This window comes from Bos grunniens, chromosome 1 (assembly GCF_055505025.1).
Source record: "Bos grunniens cultivar Pamir isolate PY7600 chromosome 1, Bosgru_T2T1.0, whole genome shotgun sequence".
NCBI lineage: Eukaryota > Metazoa > Chordata > Mammalia > Artiodactyla > Bovidae > Bos > Bos grunniens.
Window position 1 is genome coordinate 15976169 of NC_141165.1, and position 17665 is coordinate 15993833.

A 17665-nucleotide genomic window follows, 5' to 3' on the forward strand; every position below is an offset into this window, starting at 1 on the left:
GGCTTCAGGACAACCTGGCTGATTGGAGCGGAACAGAAGCTTCCCAAGGTGAAGTTGGCAAATATCTGATGTGAGAGATTTATTTTAACTGGAGGAAATTTAGGGATTAAATTGACATTAAGTTCATGGAAAACCAAGAGAGTCGACCACAAACAAAACATAATTATTGTACACAACACGCTTCAGTCGTGAAGAACATTTGCTTCATCCCATTAGTAAAAAACCAGAGGCTAGAGTTTGAATATATCCTGAGACGGACCCTCACAGCCACATAACCAAAACTTAAAACCTTCCTGATGTCCCCCCAGTGCTCACTTTGACCTTAAACAAAACCTACACTTTCTTCATGTCATCATGAACTTGCAGTTATGAACAAGTTAGCTCATGCAATACAAAAACATGTAAGTTTCTAGTAACAAATCACACTAGAAGACAAGGCACTTATTCATACAAGATTTATAAACCCAGTCGTGAGCACTGGGAGCCACACCTCCTAACCACCTTCCAGCTGGAAGTATCCTTGTTCGCCAGAAGTTGGGTTCTCACTTGGTAAAATATTCCAATCAATTAAAGGTCTCTGAATTTTATGCTCACAGTTATAATCATGTAAAGGATGAATTTTGCTCAAACCATGATGACAGTATAGTGAATTAATCAGAACAATGGTAAGGAAAGCGGACAGGAATTGTGTGATATAATAGAAGACAGCTAAGCTCCCAAGGGGCAAGTTCCCTTCTCCAGGGGATCTTCCCAACTCAGAGGTCAAACTCAGGTGTCCTGCATTGCAGGTAGATTCTTTACCATCTGAGTCAGAAGGGAAGCCCAAGAAAAGAGAATAGAAATTGTGTGGTACAGTAGAAAGAGAGCTGACCTACTGGGGCAAGGCAGCAGATAAAACAGGGAAACGAGAGTATGGTATAATCTTGCTGATCAGAGGCAGGGATGTAAGTGAGGAGGGAGCTCTGCTGACAGCTGGAGGGGCTGTTCCCGGGGCAGGAGTGCCTGCAGGTGCCCAGACCATGACATTTGTAGGGCTGAAGGAAATGCAAAAAAAAAAAAAACCAACAAAATACTTGTCATTCTACACAAATCTGCTTCTTTTCTATATAAGACAACGAGGTCTCTACAACCTGAACTGTCTGTTCCAGGAGTCAGTAACGAGAAAAATACAATGCTAAAGCCACAAACAAATGTCGTGGCATCTGGCCGCATTTATTCCTGTTCCTTTTAATTTGCTTTTATTTCTGCTTATCCTGCTTTATTCTGCATTGAATTCTGAAAAACATCTAGAATATTGTTGGAAGCAGGCAAGCTATCATTGGGTGCTACACATTCATAGAAAGATTTAGTGGTTCCTTTAGATGACTGGATTCAAGGTGGTCCACTCAGCAGATCCTACGCTCCCCAGGGTGGAATCCTGGTCCTGTCACTAACAGCTATGTGATGGGGGGGCAGGTGATTGAACCTCTCACCTCTCTGTGACTGGTTTTCTTGTCAGTATCATGGGAATCATAATGGTAACTACCTCAGAGGGAGTCATATGAAGTTAGTGTTTAAGTGAGGTGGTGTGTACCAGGTAGGATGATATACTCCTATGTCATGGTCTGGAGAAGGTGTCCGGAACTGTGGAGCAGGGCGACTCCTAGGCTCTGGAGTCTGAGCCTGACTAACCCCCTTCTGATGATGTGATTCTAGATAAGCAACCTGACCCCCTGTGCCCAGTCCTCCCAGGTCTTCCTACCTCTTCCTTTCCAAGGGATCCTGCTAAGTTTTCAACCTATCTCATGACAATTCTGTTCATTAGGCCATCACCTCTGAAATTATATCAATTAGGTTCAGTTCAGTTGCTCAGTTGTGTCCACTCTGACTCTTTGCAACCGCATAGACTGCAGCACGCCAGGCTTCCCTGTCCATCACCAACACCAGGAGCTTGCTCAAATTCATGTCCATCGAGTCAGTGATGCCATCCAACCATCTCATCCTCTGTTGTTCCCTTCTCCTCCTGCCTTTGATCTTTTCCAGCATCAGTCTTTTCCAGTGAGTTAGTTCTTCCCATCAGGTGGCCAAAGTATCGGAGCTTTACCTTCAGCATCAGCATCAGTCCTTCCAATGAATATTCAGGACTGATTTCTTTAGGATTGACTGGTTTGATCTCCTTGCAGTCCAAGGGACTCACAATTACCATACAGCATAACCATCAGTTCAGTCCGGTTCAGTTGCTCAGTCATGTCCAACTATTTGAGACCTATGGACTGCAGCATGCCAAGCCTCCCTGTCCATCACCAACTCCTGGAGTTTACCCAAACTCATGTCCATTGAGTTGGTGATGCCATCCAACCATCTTTCATCCCCTTCTCCTCCCGCCTTCAATTTTTCCCAGCATCAAGGCCTTTTCCAGTGAGTCAGTTCTTTGCATCAGGTGGCTAAAGTATTGGAGTTTCAGCTTCAACATCAGTCCTGCCGATGAATATTCAGGGCTGATTTCCTTTAGGATTGACTGGTTGGATCTCCTTTCTGTCCAAGCGACTCTCAAAGTTTTCTCCAACACCACAGTTCAAAAGCATCAGTTCTTCAGTGCTCAGCTTTCTTTATGGTCCAACTCTCACATCCATACATTACTACTGGAAAAACTATAGCTTTGACTAGACGGACCTTTGTTGGCAAAGTAATGTCGCTGCTTTTTAATATGCTCTTTAGGTTGGTCATAGCTTTTCTTCCAGAGAGTAAGTGTTTTTAATTTCATGACTGCAGTCACCATCTGCAGTGATTTTTAATCCCCAAAAATAAAGTCTGTCACTGTTTTCCTATCTATTTGCCATGAAGTGATGGAACCAGATGCCACGATCTTAGTCTTCTGAATGTTGAGCTTTAAGCCAACTTTTTCACTCTCTTCTTTCACTTTCATCAAGAGGCTCTTTAGTTCTTCATTTTCTGCCATAAGGGTGGTGTCATCTGCATATCTGAGATTATTGATATTTCTCAAGGCAATCTTGATTCCATCTTGTGCTTCATCCAGCCCAGCATTTCTTATGATGCTCTCTGCATATAAGTTAAATAAGCAGGGTGACAGTATACAGCCTTGACATACTCCTTTTCCTATTTGGAACCAGTCTGTTTTTCCATGTCCAGTTCTGACTGTTACTTCCTGACCTGCATACAGGTTTCTCAAGAGGCAGGTCAGGTGGTCTGGTATTCCCATCTTAGAATTTTCCACAGTTTGTTGTGATCCACATAGTCAGAAGCTTTGGCATAGTCAACAAGGAAAAAATAGATATTTTTCTGGAACTCTCTTGCTTTTTTGATAATCCAACGAATGTTGGCAATTTGATCTCTGGTTCCTCTGCTTTTTCTAAAACCAGTTTGAACATCTGGAAGTTCACGGTTCATGTACTGTTGAAAGTATTACCATGGACATTGGCAAACTCTGTTCTCTCCATCTATACCAATGGTTCTTCTTCTTTTTTTTAATTGAAGGATAATTGCTTTACAGAATTTTGTTGTTTTCTGTCAAACCTCACCATGAATCAGCCATAGGGATATATCCCTTACCTTTTGAACCTCCCTCCCATCTCCCTCCCCATCCCACCCTCCTAGGTTGAGACAGAGCCCCTGTTTGAGTTACTTGAGCCATACGGCAAATTCCCATCCGCTGTCTATTTTATATATGGTATTGTAAATTTCCATGTTACTATTTCCATACATCTCACCCTCTCCTCCCCTCTCCCCATGTCCATAAATCTATTCTCTATGTCTGGTTCTCTGTTGCTGCCCTGTAAATAAGTTCTTCAGTATCATTCTTCTAGATTTCGTATGTATGTGTCAGAATGTGATATTTATCTTTCTCTTTCTGACTCACTTCATTCTGTATAACAGGTTTTAGGTTCATCCACCTCAACAGAACTGGCTCAAATGTGTTCCTTTTTATGGCTGAGTAATATCCATTCTGAGTAATACACAAGATGGTCAACACTGAAATCAGATTGATTATATTTTTTGCAGCCAAAGATGGAGAAGCTCTATACAGTCAGCAAAAACAAGACCGGGAGATGACTGTGGTTCAGATCATGAATTCCTTATTGCCAAATTCAGACTTAAATTGAAGAAAGCAGGGAAAACCACTAGACCATACATGTATGACCTAAATCAAATCCCTTATGATTATACAGTGGAAGTGAGAAATAGATTTAAGGGCCTACATATGATAGATAGAGTGCCTGATGAACTATGGACTGAGGTTCGTGACACTGTACAGGAGACAGGGATCAAGACCATCCCCATGGAAAAGAAATGCAAAAAAGCAAAACGGCTGTCTGAGGAGGCCTTACAAATAGCTGTGAAAAGAAGAGAAGTGAAAAGCAAAGGAGAAAAGGAAAGATATACCCATTTGAATGCAGAGTTCCAAAGAATAGCAAGGAAAGACAAGAAAGCCTTCGTCAGTGATCAATGCAAAGAAATAGAGGAAAACAATAGAATGGGAAAGACTAGAGATCTCCAAGAAAATTAGAGGTACCAAGAGAAAATTCCATGCAAAGATGGGCTCAATAAACAACAGATATGGTATGAACCTAACAGAAGCAGAAGATATTAAGAGGAGGTGGCAAGAATACACAGAAGAACTGTACAAAAAAGAGCTTCACGACCCAGATAATCACGATGGTGTGATCACTCACCTAGAGTCAGACATCCTGGAATGTGAAGTCAAGTGGGCCTTAGGAAGCATCACTACGAACAGAGCTAGTGGAGGTGATGGAATTCCAGTTGAGCTATTTCAAATCCTGAAAGATGATGCTGTGAAAGTGCTGCACTCAATATGCCAGCAAATTTGGAAAACTCAGCAGTGGCCACAGGACTGGAAAAAGTCAATTTACATTCCAATCGCAAAGAAAGGCAATGTCAAGGAATGCTCAAACTACCACACAATTGCACTCATCTCACACGCTAGTAAAGTAATGCTCAAAATTCTCCAAGCCAGGCTTCACAATACGTGAACCGTGAACTTCCAGTTGTTCAAGCTGGTTTTAGAAAAAGCAGAGGAACCAGAGACCAAATTGCCAACATCCGCTAGATCATCGAAAAAGCAAGAGAGTTTCAGAAAAATATCGATTTATGCTTTATTGACTATGCCAAAGCTTTTGACTGTGTGGATCACAATAAACTGTGGAAAATTCTGAAAGGGATGAGAATACCAGTCCACCTAACCTGCCTCTTGAGAAACCTGTCTGCAGGTCAGGAAGTAATAGTTAGAACTGGACATGGAACAACACACTGGTTCGAAATAGGAAAAGGAGTACGTCAAGGCTGTATATTTCATCATGCTTATTTAATTTATATGCAGAGTACATCATAAGAAACGCTGGGCTGGATGAAGCACAAGCTGGAATCAAGAATGCCAGGAGAAATATCAATAATCTCAGATATGCAGATGACACCACCCTTATGGCAGAAAGTGAAGAACTAAAGAGCCTCTTGATGAAAGTGAAAGAGGAGAGTGAAAAAGTTGGCTTAAAGCTCAACATTCAGAAAACGAAGATCATGACATCTGGTCCCATCACTTCATGGCAAATAGATGGGGAAACAGTGGAAACAGCTGCTGCTGCTAAGTCGCTTCAGTCGTGTCCGACTCTGTTCGACCCCATAGACGGCAGCCCACCAGGCTCCACCTGGGATTCTCTGGGATTCGTCCCTGGGATTCTCCAGGCAAGAACACTGGAGTGGGTTGCCATTTCCTTAGACAGAATTTATTTTGGGGCTCCAAAATCACTGCAGATGGTGATTGCAGCCATGAAATTATAAGACACTTACTCCTTGGAAGGAATGTTATGACCAACCTAGATAGCATATTAAAAAGCAGAGATATTACTTTGCCAACAAAGGTCCGTCTAGTCAAGGCTATGGTTTTTCCAGTAGTCATGTATGGATGTGAGAGTTGGACCATAAAGAAAGCCGAGCACAAAAGAACTGATGCTTTTGAACTGTGGTGTTGGAGAAGACCCTTGAGAGTCCCTTGGACAGCAAGGAGATCTAACCAGTCCATCCTGAAAGAGATCAGTCCTGGGTGTTCATTGGAAGGACTGATGTTGAAGCTGAAACTCCCATACTTTGGCCACCTGATGCAAAGAGCTGCTCATTTGAAAAGTCCCTGATGCTAGGAAAGATTGAGGGTGGGAGAAGGGGACGACAGAGGATGAGATTATTGGATGGCATCACCGACTCAATGGACACGAGTTTGGGTAAACTCTGGGAGTTGGTGTTGGACAGGGAGGCCTGGTGTGCTGTGGTTCACGGGGTTGCAAAGAGTCGGACATCACTGAGCGACTGAACTGAAACTGAATATTCCATGGTGTATATGTACCACAACTTATTTGTCCATTCATCTGTCCATGGTCATCTAGGTGGCTTCCATGTTCTAGCTATTGTAAATAGTGCTTCAATGAACAATGGGATACAGGTCTCTTTTTCAATTTTGGTTTCCTCAGGGTATATGCCTAGGAGTGGGATTGCTGGGTCATATGGTGGTTTTATTCCTAGTTTTTTAAGGAATCTCCGTACCTTCTTCCATAGTGGCTGTATTAATTTACATTCCCACCAACAGTGCAAGAGCGTTCCCCTTTCTCTACACCCTCTCCAGCATTTATTGTTTGTAGATTTTTTGATGATGGCCATTCTGACTGGTGTGAGGTGATATCTCATTGTAGTTCTGACTTGCATTTCTCTAATAATGAGTGATGTTGAACATCTTTTCATGTGTTTGTTAGCCATCTGTATGTCTTCTTTGGAGAAATGTCTGTCTAGGTATTTTTCCCACTTTTTGATTGGGTTGTTTGTGTTTCTGGTATTGAGTTGTATGAGCTGCTTGTGTATTTTGGAAATTAATCCTTTGTTAGTTGTTTCATTTGCTATTATTTTCTGCCATTCTGAGGGTTGTCTTTTCACCTTGCTTATAGTTTCCTTTGTTGCACAAAAGCTTTTAAGTTTAATCAGGTCCCACTTGTTTACTTTGTTTTTATTTCCATTACTTTAGGAGGTGTGTCATCGAGGATCCTGCTTTGATATATGACATCGAGTGTTCTTCCTATGTTTTCCTCTAAGAGTTTTATAGTTTCTGGTCTAACATTTAGGTCTTTAATCCATTTTGAGTTTATCTTTGTGTATGGTTTTAGGAAGTGTTCTAATTTCATTCTTTTACATGGAGCTGTCCAGTTTTTCCAGTACCATTTATTGAAGAGGCTATCTTTGCCCCATTGTATATTCTTGCCCCCTTTGTAAAAAAATAAGGTACCCACAGGTGCATGAATTTATTTCTGGGCTTTCTGTCTTGTTCCATTTGTCTATAGTTCTGTTTTTGTGCCAGTACCATACTGTCTTGATGACTGTAGCTTTGTAGTATAATCTGAAGTCAGGAAGGATGATTCCTCCAGCTCCATTCTTCTTTCTCAAGAAGACTGCTTTGGCTATTCAGGGTCTTTTGTGTTTCCCTATGAATTGTGAATTTTTTTGTTCTAACTCTGTGAAAAATACTATTGGTAATTTGACAGGGATCAGATTGAATCTGTAGATTGCATTTGGTAGTACAGTCATTTTCACAATATTGATTCTTCCTACCCAGGAACATGGAATATCTCTCTCCATCTGTTTATGTCATCTTTGATTTCTTTCATTAGTGTCTTATAAATTTCTGTGTACAGTTCTTTTGTCTCCTTAAGTAAGTTTATTCCTAGATATTTAATTTTTTTTTGTTGCAATGGTGAATGGGATTGATTCCTTAATTTCTCTTTCTGATTTTTTATTGTTAATATATAGAAATGCAAGTGATTTCTGTGTATTGATTTTGTATCCTGCTACTTTGCTAAATTCACTGATTAGCTCTAGCAATTTTCTGGTACTATCTTTAAGGTTTTCTATGTACAGTTTGATGTCATCTGGAAACAGTGAGAGTTTTACTTCTTCTTTTCCAATCTAGACTCCTTTTATTTCCTTTTCTTCTCTGATTGTTATAGCTAGGACTTTCACAACTATGTTGAATAATAGTGGTGAAAGTGAACATCCTTGTCTTGTTTTCGATCTTAGGGAGAATGCTTTCCGTTTTTCACCATTGAAAATAATATTTGCTGTAGGTTTATCATATATGGCCTTTACTATGTTGAGGTAGGTTCCTTCTATGCCCATTTTTTGAAGAGTTTTAATCATAAATGGGTGCTGAATTTTGTCAAAGGCTTTTTCTGCATCTATTGAGATTATCATATGATTTTTATCTTTCGATTAGTTAATATGGTGTATCACACTGATTGATTTGCATATATTGAAGAATCCTTGCATTCCTGGACTAAACCCAACTTGATCATGGTGTATGAGCTTTTTGATGTATTGCTGAATTCTGTTTGTTAAAATTTTTCTGAGGATTTTTGCATCTATGTTCATCAGTGATATTGGCCTGTAGTTTTCTTTTTCTGTGTTGTCTTTGTCTGATTTTGGTATCAGGGTGATGGTGGCCTCGTAGAATGAGTTTGGAAGTGTCCCTTCCTCTGCCATTTTTTGAAAGACTTTTAGAAGGATAGGCATTAGCTCTTCTCTAAATGTTTGACAGAATTCTCCTGTGAAGCCATCTGGTCCTGGGCATTTGTTTTTGGGGGGATTTTTGATCACAGCTTCAATTTCAATGCTTATAATTGAGTTATTCATAATTTCTATCTCTTCCTGGTTCAGTCTTGGAAGATTCAACTTTTCTAAGAATCTGTCCATTTCTTTCAGGTTATCCTTTTTATTGCCATATAGTTGTTTATAATAGTCTCTAATAATCCTTTGTATTTCTGCATTGTCTGTTGTAACCTCTCCTTTTTCATTTCTAATTTTGTTGATCTGACTGTTCTCTCTTTTTTTCTTGATGAGTCTAGCTAAAAGTTTGTCAATTTTGTTTATCTTCCCAAAGAACCAGCTTTCGGTTTTATTATCTTTACTACTGTTTCTTTCTTTTGTTTTTCATTTATTTCCGCTGGAGTTTTTGATTTCTTTCCTTCTACTAATTTTGGTGTGTTTTTTTGTTGTTGTTGTTGTTGTTCTTCTTTTTCCAGTTGTTTTAGGTGTAAAGTTAGGTTGTCTATTTGGTGCTTTTCTTGTTTCTTGAGGTAAGACTGTATTGCTATAAACTTCCCTTTTAGAACTGCTTTTGCTGCATCCCATAGGTTTTGAGCTGTTGTGTTTTCATTGTCATTTGTTTCTAGAAAATTTTTGATTTCCCTTTTGATTTCTTCAGTAACCTGTTGGTAATTTAGAGACATGTTGTTTAATCTCCATGTGTTTGTGTGTCTTACAGCTTTTTTCTTGTAATTGATAACTAGTCTCATAGCATTGTGGTCAGAGAAGATGCTTGAAACGATTTCAATTTTTTAAAATTTACTGCGGTTTGGTTTGTGACCCAAGATGTAGTCTATCCTGGAGAATATTCCATGTGCACTTGAGAAGAAGGTGTATTCTTCTGCATTTGGATGGAATGTCCTGAAGATATCAATGAGATCCATCTCATCATATGTGTCATTTAACACTTGTGTTTCCTTATTAATTTTCTGTTTTGATGATCTGTCCATTCACGTGAGTGGGGTGTTAAAGTTTACTATTGTTATGTTATTGTCAATTTCTCCTTTTATGTCTGTTAGTGTTTGTCTTATGTATTGAGGTACTCCTATGTTGGGTGCATAAATATTTACAATTGTTATGTTTTCCTCTTGGATTGATCCCTTGATCATTATGTAGTGTTCTTTCTTATCTCTTGTAATCTTTATTTTAAGGTCTGATATGAAGATTGCTATTCCAGCTTTCTTTTGCTTCCCATTTGCATGGAATATATTTTCCCATCCTTTCACTTTCAGTCTATAAGTGCTTTTTAGGTCTGAAGTGGGTTTCTTGTAGACAGCATATATATGAGTTTTGTTTTTGTATCCATTCAGCCAGTCTGTGTCTTTTGGTTAGAACATTTAATCCATTTACATTTAAAGTAATTATTGATATATTTGTTCCTATTGCCATTTTCTTAATTGTTTGCAGTTGATTTTGTAGATCTTTTTTTTTTTTTTCTTCTCTTGTACTTCTTGACTATAAAAGCCATTTTAACATTTGTTGTAAAGCTGGTTTGGTGGTACTGAGTTCTCTTAACTTTTGCTTGTCTGAAAAGCTTTTTATTTCTCCATCAATTTTGAATGAGATCCTAGACAGGTACAGTAGTCTTGGTTGTAGATTTTTCCCTTTCAGTACTTTAACTATATCCTGCCATTCCCTTCTGGTCTGCAGAGTTGCTGCTGAAAGATCAACTGCTAAGCATATGGAGTTTCCCTTGTATGTTACTTGTGGCTTCTCCCTTGTTGCTTTTAATACTCTTTATTTGTGTTTAGTCTTTGTTAGTTTGATTAGTATGTGTCTTAGCATGTTTCTCCTTGGTTATCCTGTATGGGACTCTTTGTGCCTCTTGGACTTGGTTGACTACTTCCTTTTCCATGTTGGGGAAATTTTCAACTATAATCTCTTAAAAAATTTTATCATACTCTTTCTTTTTCTCTTCTTCTTCTGGGATCTGTATAATTTGAATGTTGGTGCATTTGATATTGTCCCAGAGGTCTCTGAGACTATCCTCAGTTCTTTTCATTCTTTTTACTTTATTTTTCTCTTCAGAAATTATTTCCACCATTTTATCTTCCAGCTCACTGATTCATTCTTTTGCCTCAGATGTTCTGCTATTGATTCCTTCTAGAGTATTTTTAGTTTCAGTAATTGTGTTGTTTGTCTCTGTATATTTATTCTTTAATTCTTCTAGGTCTTTGTTAATTGGTTCTTACATTTTCTCCATTTTGTTTTCAAGGGTTTTGATCATTTTTTACTATCATTACTCTCAATTATTTTTCAGGTAGTTTGCTTATTTCCTCTTCATTTACTTGTACTTCTGTGTTTCTAGTTTTTTTCCTTCATTTGTGTAGCATTTCTCTGCCTTTTCATTATTTTTTTTTTAAACTTATTATGTTTGAGGTCTCCTTTTCCCAAAAGACTCTTGATGAAAGTTAAAGAGGAGAGTGAAAAAGTTGGCTTAAAGCTCAATATTCAGAAAACGAAGATCATGGCATCTGGTCCCATCACTTCATAGCAGATAGATGGGGAAACAGTGGAAACAGTTTCAGACTTTATTTTCTTGGGCTCCAACATCACTGCAGATGGTGATTGCAGCCATGAAATTAAAAGATGCTTACTCCTTGGAAGGAAAGTTATGACCAACTTACATAGCATATTGAAAAGCAGAGATATTACTTTGCCAACAAAGGTCCATCTAGTCAAGGCTATGGTTTTTCCAGTGGTCATGTATGGATGTGAGAGTTGGACTGTAAAGAAAGCTGAGCACCAAAGAATTGATGCTTTTGAACTGTGGTGTTGGAGAAGACTCTTGAGAGTCCCTTGGACTGCAAGGAGATCCAACCAGTCCATACTGAAGGAGATCAGTCCTGGGTGTTCATTGCAAGGACTGATGTTGAAGCTGAAACTCCAATACTTTGGCCACTTCATGCAAAGAGCTGACTCAGTGGAAAAGACCCTGATGCTGGGAGGGGTTGGGGGCAGGAGGAGAAGGGGACGACAGAGGATAAGATGGCTGGATGGCATCACTGACTCGATGGACGTGAGTTTGAGTGAACTCCGGGAGTTGGTGATGGACAGGGAGGCCTGGGGTGCTGCAATTCATGGGGTCTCAAAGAGTCGGTCAGACACGACTGAGAGACTGAACTGAACTTTCCCAGGCTTCAAGGTTGAAGTCTTTCTTCCTTTTGGTTTCTGCCCTCTAAGGTTGGTCCTTAGAGGTTTGTGTAAGCTTCTTTTCGGGTGAGATTTGTGCTGAGTTTTTGTTTGTTTTTCCTCTGATGGTCAAGGTTGAGTTAGGTGGTAATCCTGTCTGTTGATGATTGGGTTTGCATTTTTGTTTTGTTTTGTTTAGATGAGGCATCCTGCACAGGGTGCTACTGGTGGTTGGGTGATGCCAGGTCTTGTATTCAACTGGTTTCCTTTATGTGAGTTCTCAGTATTTGATACTCCCTAGAGTTAGTTCCGGAGAAGGCAATGGCACCCCACTCCAGTACTCTTGCCTGGAAAATCCCATGGATGGAGGAGCCTGGTAGGCTGCAGTCCATGGGGTCGCTAAGAGTCGGACACGACTGAGCGACTTCACTTTCACTTTTCACTTTCATGCATTGGAGAAGGAAATGGCAACCCACTCCAGTGTTCTTGCCTGGAGAATCCCAGGGACGGCGGAGCCTGGTGGGCTGCCGTCTATGGGGTCGCACAGAGTTGGACATGACTGAATCGACTTAGCAGCAGCGGCAGAGTTAGTTCTCTGGTAGTCTAGGGTCTTGGAGTCAGTGCTCCCACTCCAAAGGCTCAGGGCTTGATCTCTTTTCAGGAACGAAGATTCCACAAGTGGTTTGTTATGGCATTAAGTGAGATTAAAACAAATATCCAAAAATGAGAAACCAAAGATGAACTGCAGACAAATGGCAGTTAGAAAACTGGCAAATGAGAATTAAAAAATGAAATATACACATATACATATACACCCATGAGCAAAGAGAAAACAGTCCAACAAAAATAAAGTACAGTAGATTGACCCAGCGAACAAAGAAATCAAAAATTATATTTACCAGTTATAAGAACAAAGCTAACTAAAGCACAAACTGGAAAACAAAACTAAAACAAGGTGCCAAGGGGGAAATAAAGCAATGAAAACAAAAGTAACAAATATGTTGAGAGGAAAGGAAAGAAATAAAGAATAGACATGCAAGGTTAAATCGAGGTAGATGAAGAAGATTTATATATATTAAAGATTAATTTAAAGGGGGAAAGAACAGTAAGAAAGCCAAACAAAGGTATAAATGTAGAAAAAATAATAACAGGTTTAAAAAATTTTAAATTTAAAAAAGAGAAAATAAAAATGAAATTAAAAAAAAAAAAAGGAAAACTCCACAGAACTGCAAAAGCCCAACATAGAGGCAGAGGTTTATAACAACAATAGAAAATGTGGCTGAGAAAAAAAAAAACAAGCTCAAAAGCTTAATTAGATTTCATAGTGCTGATAAAATCGTCAACTCCAACAGAGAGGGGATAAAAGGGGGAAAAAATCCAAAAAATCTACAGAACAAGTGAAAACATAAGAATAATAAACCTTTTTCTTGAGTCACTGCTGTCAGAGTCCTTTCCTTGGCTTGGAGTCACAGTCCACCTCACCTCCCTAGAATGCCCTCCAACACTGTGCTGATCTCTGTACCTGCTGTGGGGGCAGCTCAGATTCTAATCTGGTCCTTCTCCTGTGTGTTCTTGCCTCCAATGTCCACAGCTATCAGAACTAGTGCGTTTTCTTCTGTGGGAGCTCTCAGTGCCCTTTTATATATTTCATAGACAGAGTCTGCCTAGTCGATTGTGTGGATTTTGTCTGCAGCTTGTACAGCTGGTGGGAAGGTTTTGGGTCTTCCTTAGCCACACTGCCCCTGGGTTTCAATTGTGGTTTTATTTCCACCTCTGTATGTGGGTCATCCACTGAAGTTTGCTCCTGAGTCTTCCCTGGAGGACTTGGGTTTACCCCTGTGAGGGCCAGGTATGGAGGTCGTGAAGCTGCCTGGGTTTCAGGGGTTCTGGCAGCACCAGGTAACTCAGGGGAGTTGGCGGCTAGGGCAGCAGGAAACACAGTGCTCTAGAAGGGTATGGCAACCAGTATTGGTCAATACATTCCAGTATTCTTGCCTGGAGAACCCCCTCCCTGACAGACAAGCCTGGCAGGCCGCAGTCTACAGGGTCACAAAGAGTCAGACGTGAGCGAAGCGACCCTGCGCACATGGATGAAAGACTTTTTTTTGCCTGTGGCAGCTCTGCCCCAGTGAGAGTTGAACATGAAGGCAGCGCAGCTGCTTGGCTTGCGGCGACCCTGGCGGCACCAAGTGTGCAGGGACACAGACTGCCTCCACCGCAGGAGTTATGGCTCTATCAGAGTCTTTTTTCGAGCCTCTTGTAGCTGGCGATCAGAAGGCCTCTTTGGCCAGTGTTTCTCCATAACTCTGCCCATTCAGACACTTAGAGGGCTCCCTTCCCTGAGGTCCTTCTCTGTTGTTTGGTGCCTCAGGCACACAGAGGGGGCCCCTCTGACTGGGGTCCTACTCTGTAAATCAGCGCATCAGGCACTTAAAGGAGCACCCCGAGTGGGGTCCTGCTCTGTAGTTCAGTGCATCAGGCGTTTGACAGGCCAGCCTCTCTATTGTTCAGCTGCCAGTGCTGGCATGTGGGGAGAGAGAGCCTATGGTGATGGCCCCACCCACTACATGTGACTCAGCAGTTTCGCCTTGCTCCTATGGCTGCCCAGTGGAGCAGTGGAAAAGGAATCTTTTCTCCACAATCTCTTACCTCACATCCCCTCAATCCACCTCTCCATAGTCATCAGCAGCCCTCCCCCTGGGATTGCTCCACAATCCCTAAACTTCAGCTCCTAGCCGCTGTGTCTTCCAGAGGACCTGTGTCCCTGTCCGGGGTATGTATGGCTGTGGCAAGGACTGTCTGATTCTCATTTCATTTAGGCTGCCACAGATCAGCTTTTTCACTCTCAGCCCTAAATGTCTCTCCTCTGCCTCAGACAACTAACCCGATGTGGGGATTGGACCCCTGCTTCAGTCCCCCACCCGCCGAGGTCCAGTCCTACTAACACTCCAGTTTTTCCCCGTAGTTCCTTCATGCTAGTGAGTTTTGCATGGTTTTATATATTCTTTTCCACTGGTCAGGTACTCCTGTTGGCTCTCAGCTGGTGTTCCACATGCACTTCTGTGTCTGAAGGTGTATTCCTGATGTATCTGTGGAGAGAGATGTACTCCACGTCCACCTACTCCTCTGCCAACTTGTTCTCTCCATACCAGTGGTTCTTAATGGGGTGGGGAGTAGGATTATGCCACCCTGGAGACATGTGACAATATCTGGGATGAGTGCTGTTGTCATAGCCAGAGGGAGGGGGGAAGGCTCTATGGCATCCAGTGGGTGGAGGCCTGGGGAATTGCCAAGCCTGCAATGCCCAGTGAGGCCCCCACCACACAGAACCAGCAGGCCCTTGTGGCCATGGGGTTGAGGTGGCGAACCCTGAACTGTGATGTCAGCTTCTTGGGCAGGAGCCACATGTTCCATGTCAGGGTCCCTCCACTGAGTGCCTCACCCCCGGGGGTTCATTGGTGGATGAACGTTTGTCAATAAACTGTCTGGCAGAGTGAATGGGGCTTGGAGAAGGGATGGACCCATAGAGGGGCTATTTCTACCCAACTCATAAATACTGAACACAGGATATGCCAGGACCAAGTAAGGCATGTGGAACTGAATCTGACCCCCTCTCTGAGCATGCTGCCCACTCCCTGGTGGATGAGGTGTGTGCAGAGACAAGTGACTGAGATGGAGGGAGGAAAATGTGAATGAGCCAAGTGCTCTAGGCAACAAGTAACTAACAAAGAAGGGAGGGTTGGCCTGGCTTTGGGGGAATTGGTGGGATGATTCCAAATGACCTCCTACTCAGGGTTAGGAGCACTCAGTTTCTTTTATCTGCAGTAATCACTTAATCACCCAAACCATCCTTAATTTGGGTGTTGTGGGTTACCCTGTGTTCCCTCAAAGTTCAAATGTTATACTAATCCTAAGAACCTCAGAATGTGACCTCATTTGGACACAGGACCTTTGAGGAGATGACTCATTTAAAACAAGTTCTTTAGAGTGACCCTAATCCAATATGAAACAGCCTCTTGATGAGGGTGAAAGAGGAGAGTGAAAAAGCTGGCTTAAAACTCAACATTCAAAAAACTAAGATCATGGAATCTGGTCCTATAACTTCATGGCAAATATAAGGGGACAATGTGGAAACAGTGACATATTTTATTTTCTTGAGCTCCAAAATCACTGTGGACGGTGACTGCAGCCATGAAATTAAAAGACACTTGACCCTTGGAAGAAAAGTTATGACAAACCTAGACAGTGTATTAAAAAGTAGAGACATCATTTTGCTGACAAAGGTCTGTCTAGTCCAAGCTATAGTTTTTCCAGCAATCATCATGTATGGATGTGAGATTTGGACCATAAGGAAGGAGGAGCATCGAAGAATTAATGCTTTCAAATTGTAGTGTGGGAGAAGACGCTTGAGAGTCCCCTGGACAGCAAGGAAATCAAACCAGGCAATCCTAAAGGAAATCAACCCTGAATATTCTTTGGAAGAACTGATGCTGAAGCTGAAGCTCTAATACTTTAGCCACATCATGCAAAGAATCAACTCATTGGAGAAGACCCTGATGCCTGGAAAGATTGAAGGCAGGAGAAGGGGGTGGCAGAGGATGAGATAGTTGGATGGCATCACCGACTTAATGAACAGGAGTTTGAGCAAACTCCAGGAGATAGTGAAGAACAGGGATCCTGGTGTGCTGCAGTCCATGGGGTCACAACAAATTGAACATGACTAAGCAACTGAGCAACAACAACAATCCAATATGAACGGTGTCCTTTCAAAGAGGGGAATCTGGGACCAAGACACAAGGAGGGAAGGTGATGTGAAGACCCAGGGTGAAAATGGCATCTGCAAGTCAAGGGGAGAGCCTGAGACAGACATTCCCTAGCAGCCCCAGAAGGAACCAGCCCTGCCCACACCTTGATCTTGGCATTTGGTTTCCAGAGTGTGAGAGAATGAATGTCTCTTGCCTAAGCTGCACTGTCTGTGTACTTTGTTATGCAGCTCTAGTCATGGAACACGCTGGGCTAGGAGTGTTCCAAGTGCCAGGGATTAGTGGGCTATTAAGGGTAAGGCAGTTGCAGGGAACCTGGACTGAGTTGAGCAAGGGGTGTGGGCTGTAGGGAGAGATGACACTGACTATTCAGGAGGGTGAGACTCAAAACCCAAATGCAAGGACAGCTATGTCCTGAGTTTTGGTGTTTCCCTGATTTTGAACGGCTAGAGTGCAAAATATATCCTGAAGTTTGTGCTGTGTGTGTGCAAGCGTGCTTACTCACTTCAGTTATGTCTGACTCTGATGCTATGGACTGGAGCCTGCCAGGCTCCTCTGTCCATGGGATTCTCCAGGCAAGAATACTGGAGTGGGTTGCCATTTCCTTCTCCAGGGGATCTTCCTGACCTAGGCACTGAACTCCCACGTCTCTTACATCTTCTGCATTAACAGATGGGTTCTTTACCACTAGTGCCGCCTGGAAAGCCCTGAGTTTTGTGCTGACTGCTGTCAGATGGAAGCTCAACATGTGACACATAAAACCACGAGAGACAATCCATGTGTCCCCACCCCACCATGGGCACAGCAGGCTTTCTCAGCTCCCCTCGGATGCCCCTAGCCTCTGGCTGAAGTCCAAGACATGCCTTTCTCTCCTGGGACAGACTTGTTGCCTAGTCAGTTTCAGATTCTGCCTGCAAAGCGGGAGACCTGGGTTCGATCCCTGGGTTGAGAAGATCCCCTGGAGAAGAAATGGCAACTCACTCCAGTATTCGTCCCTAGAGAATCCCATGGACAGAGGAGTCCATAGGGTCAGGAAGAGTCAGACACAACTGAGCGACTTTCATTTTCACTTTTCAGCCTCAGAGAAGGCAAACAACCACGCAGGGGAGCTAGGCTTTCTTTTCTTGCACTGATACTTA

The 17665-nt window shown here is 42.0% G+C and overlaps 1 protein-coding gene across 3 annotated transcripts in view; it reads right to left on the bottom strand.

The window, feature by feature from the left end:
• Positions 1-17665, bottom strand: part of FAM3B (FAM3 metabolism regulating signaling molecule B) — a 65971-nt gene that overhangs the window by 20361 nt on the left and 27945 nt on the right. The window contains exon 4 of one of the 3 annotated variants that reach the window (XM_086340498.1): positions 14669-14852. The exons of the other annotated variants lie outside the window; for them this stretch is intronic. Coding sequence (XP_086196624.1) covers positions 14780-14852 — 73 coding nt within the window. The 3' untranslated portion in view covers positions 14669-14779. Of the gene's footprint in view, positions 1-14668; positions 14853-17665 lie in introns of those variants that run through there. 3 annotated transcript variants of the gene reach the window in all.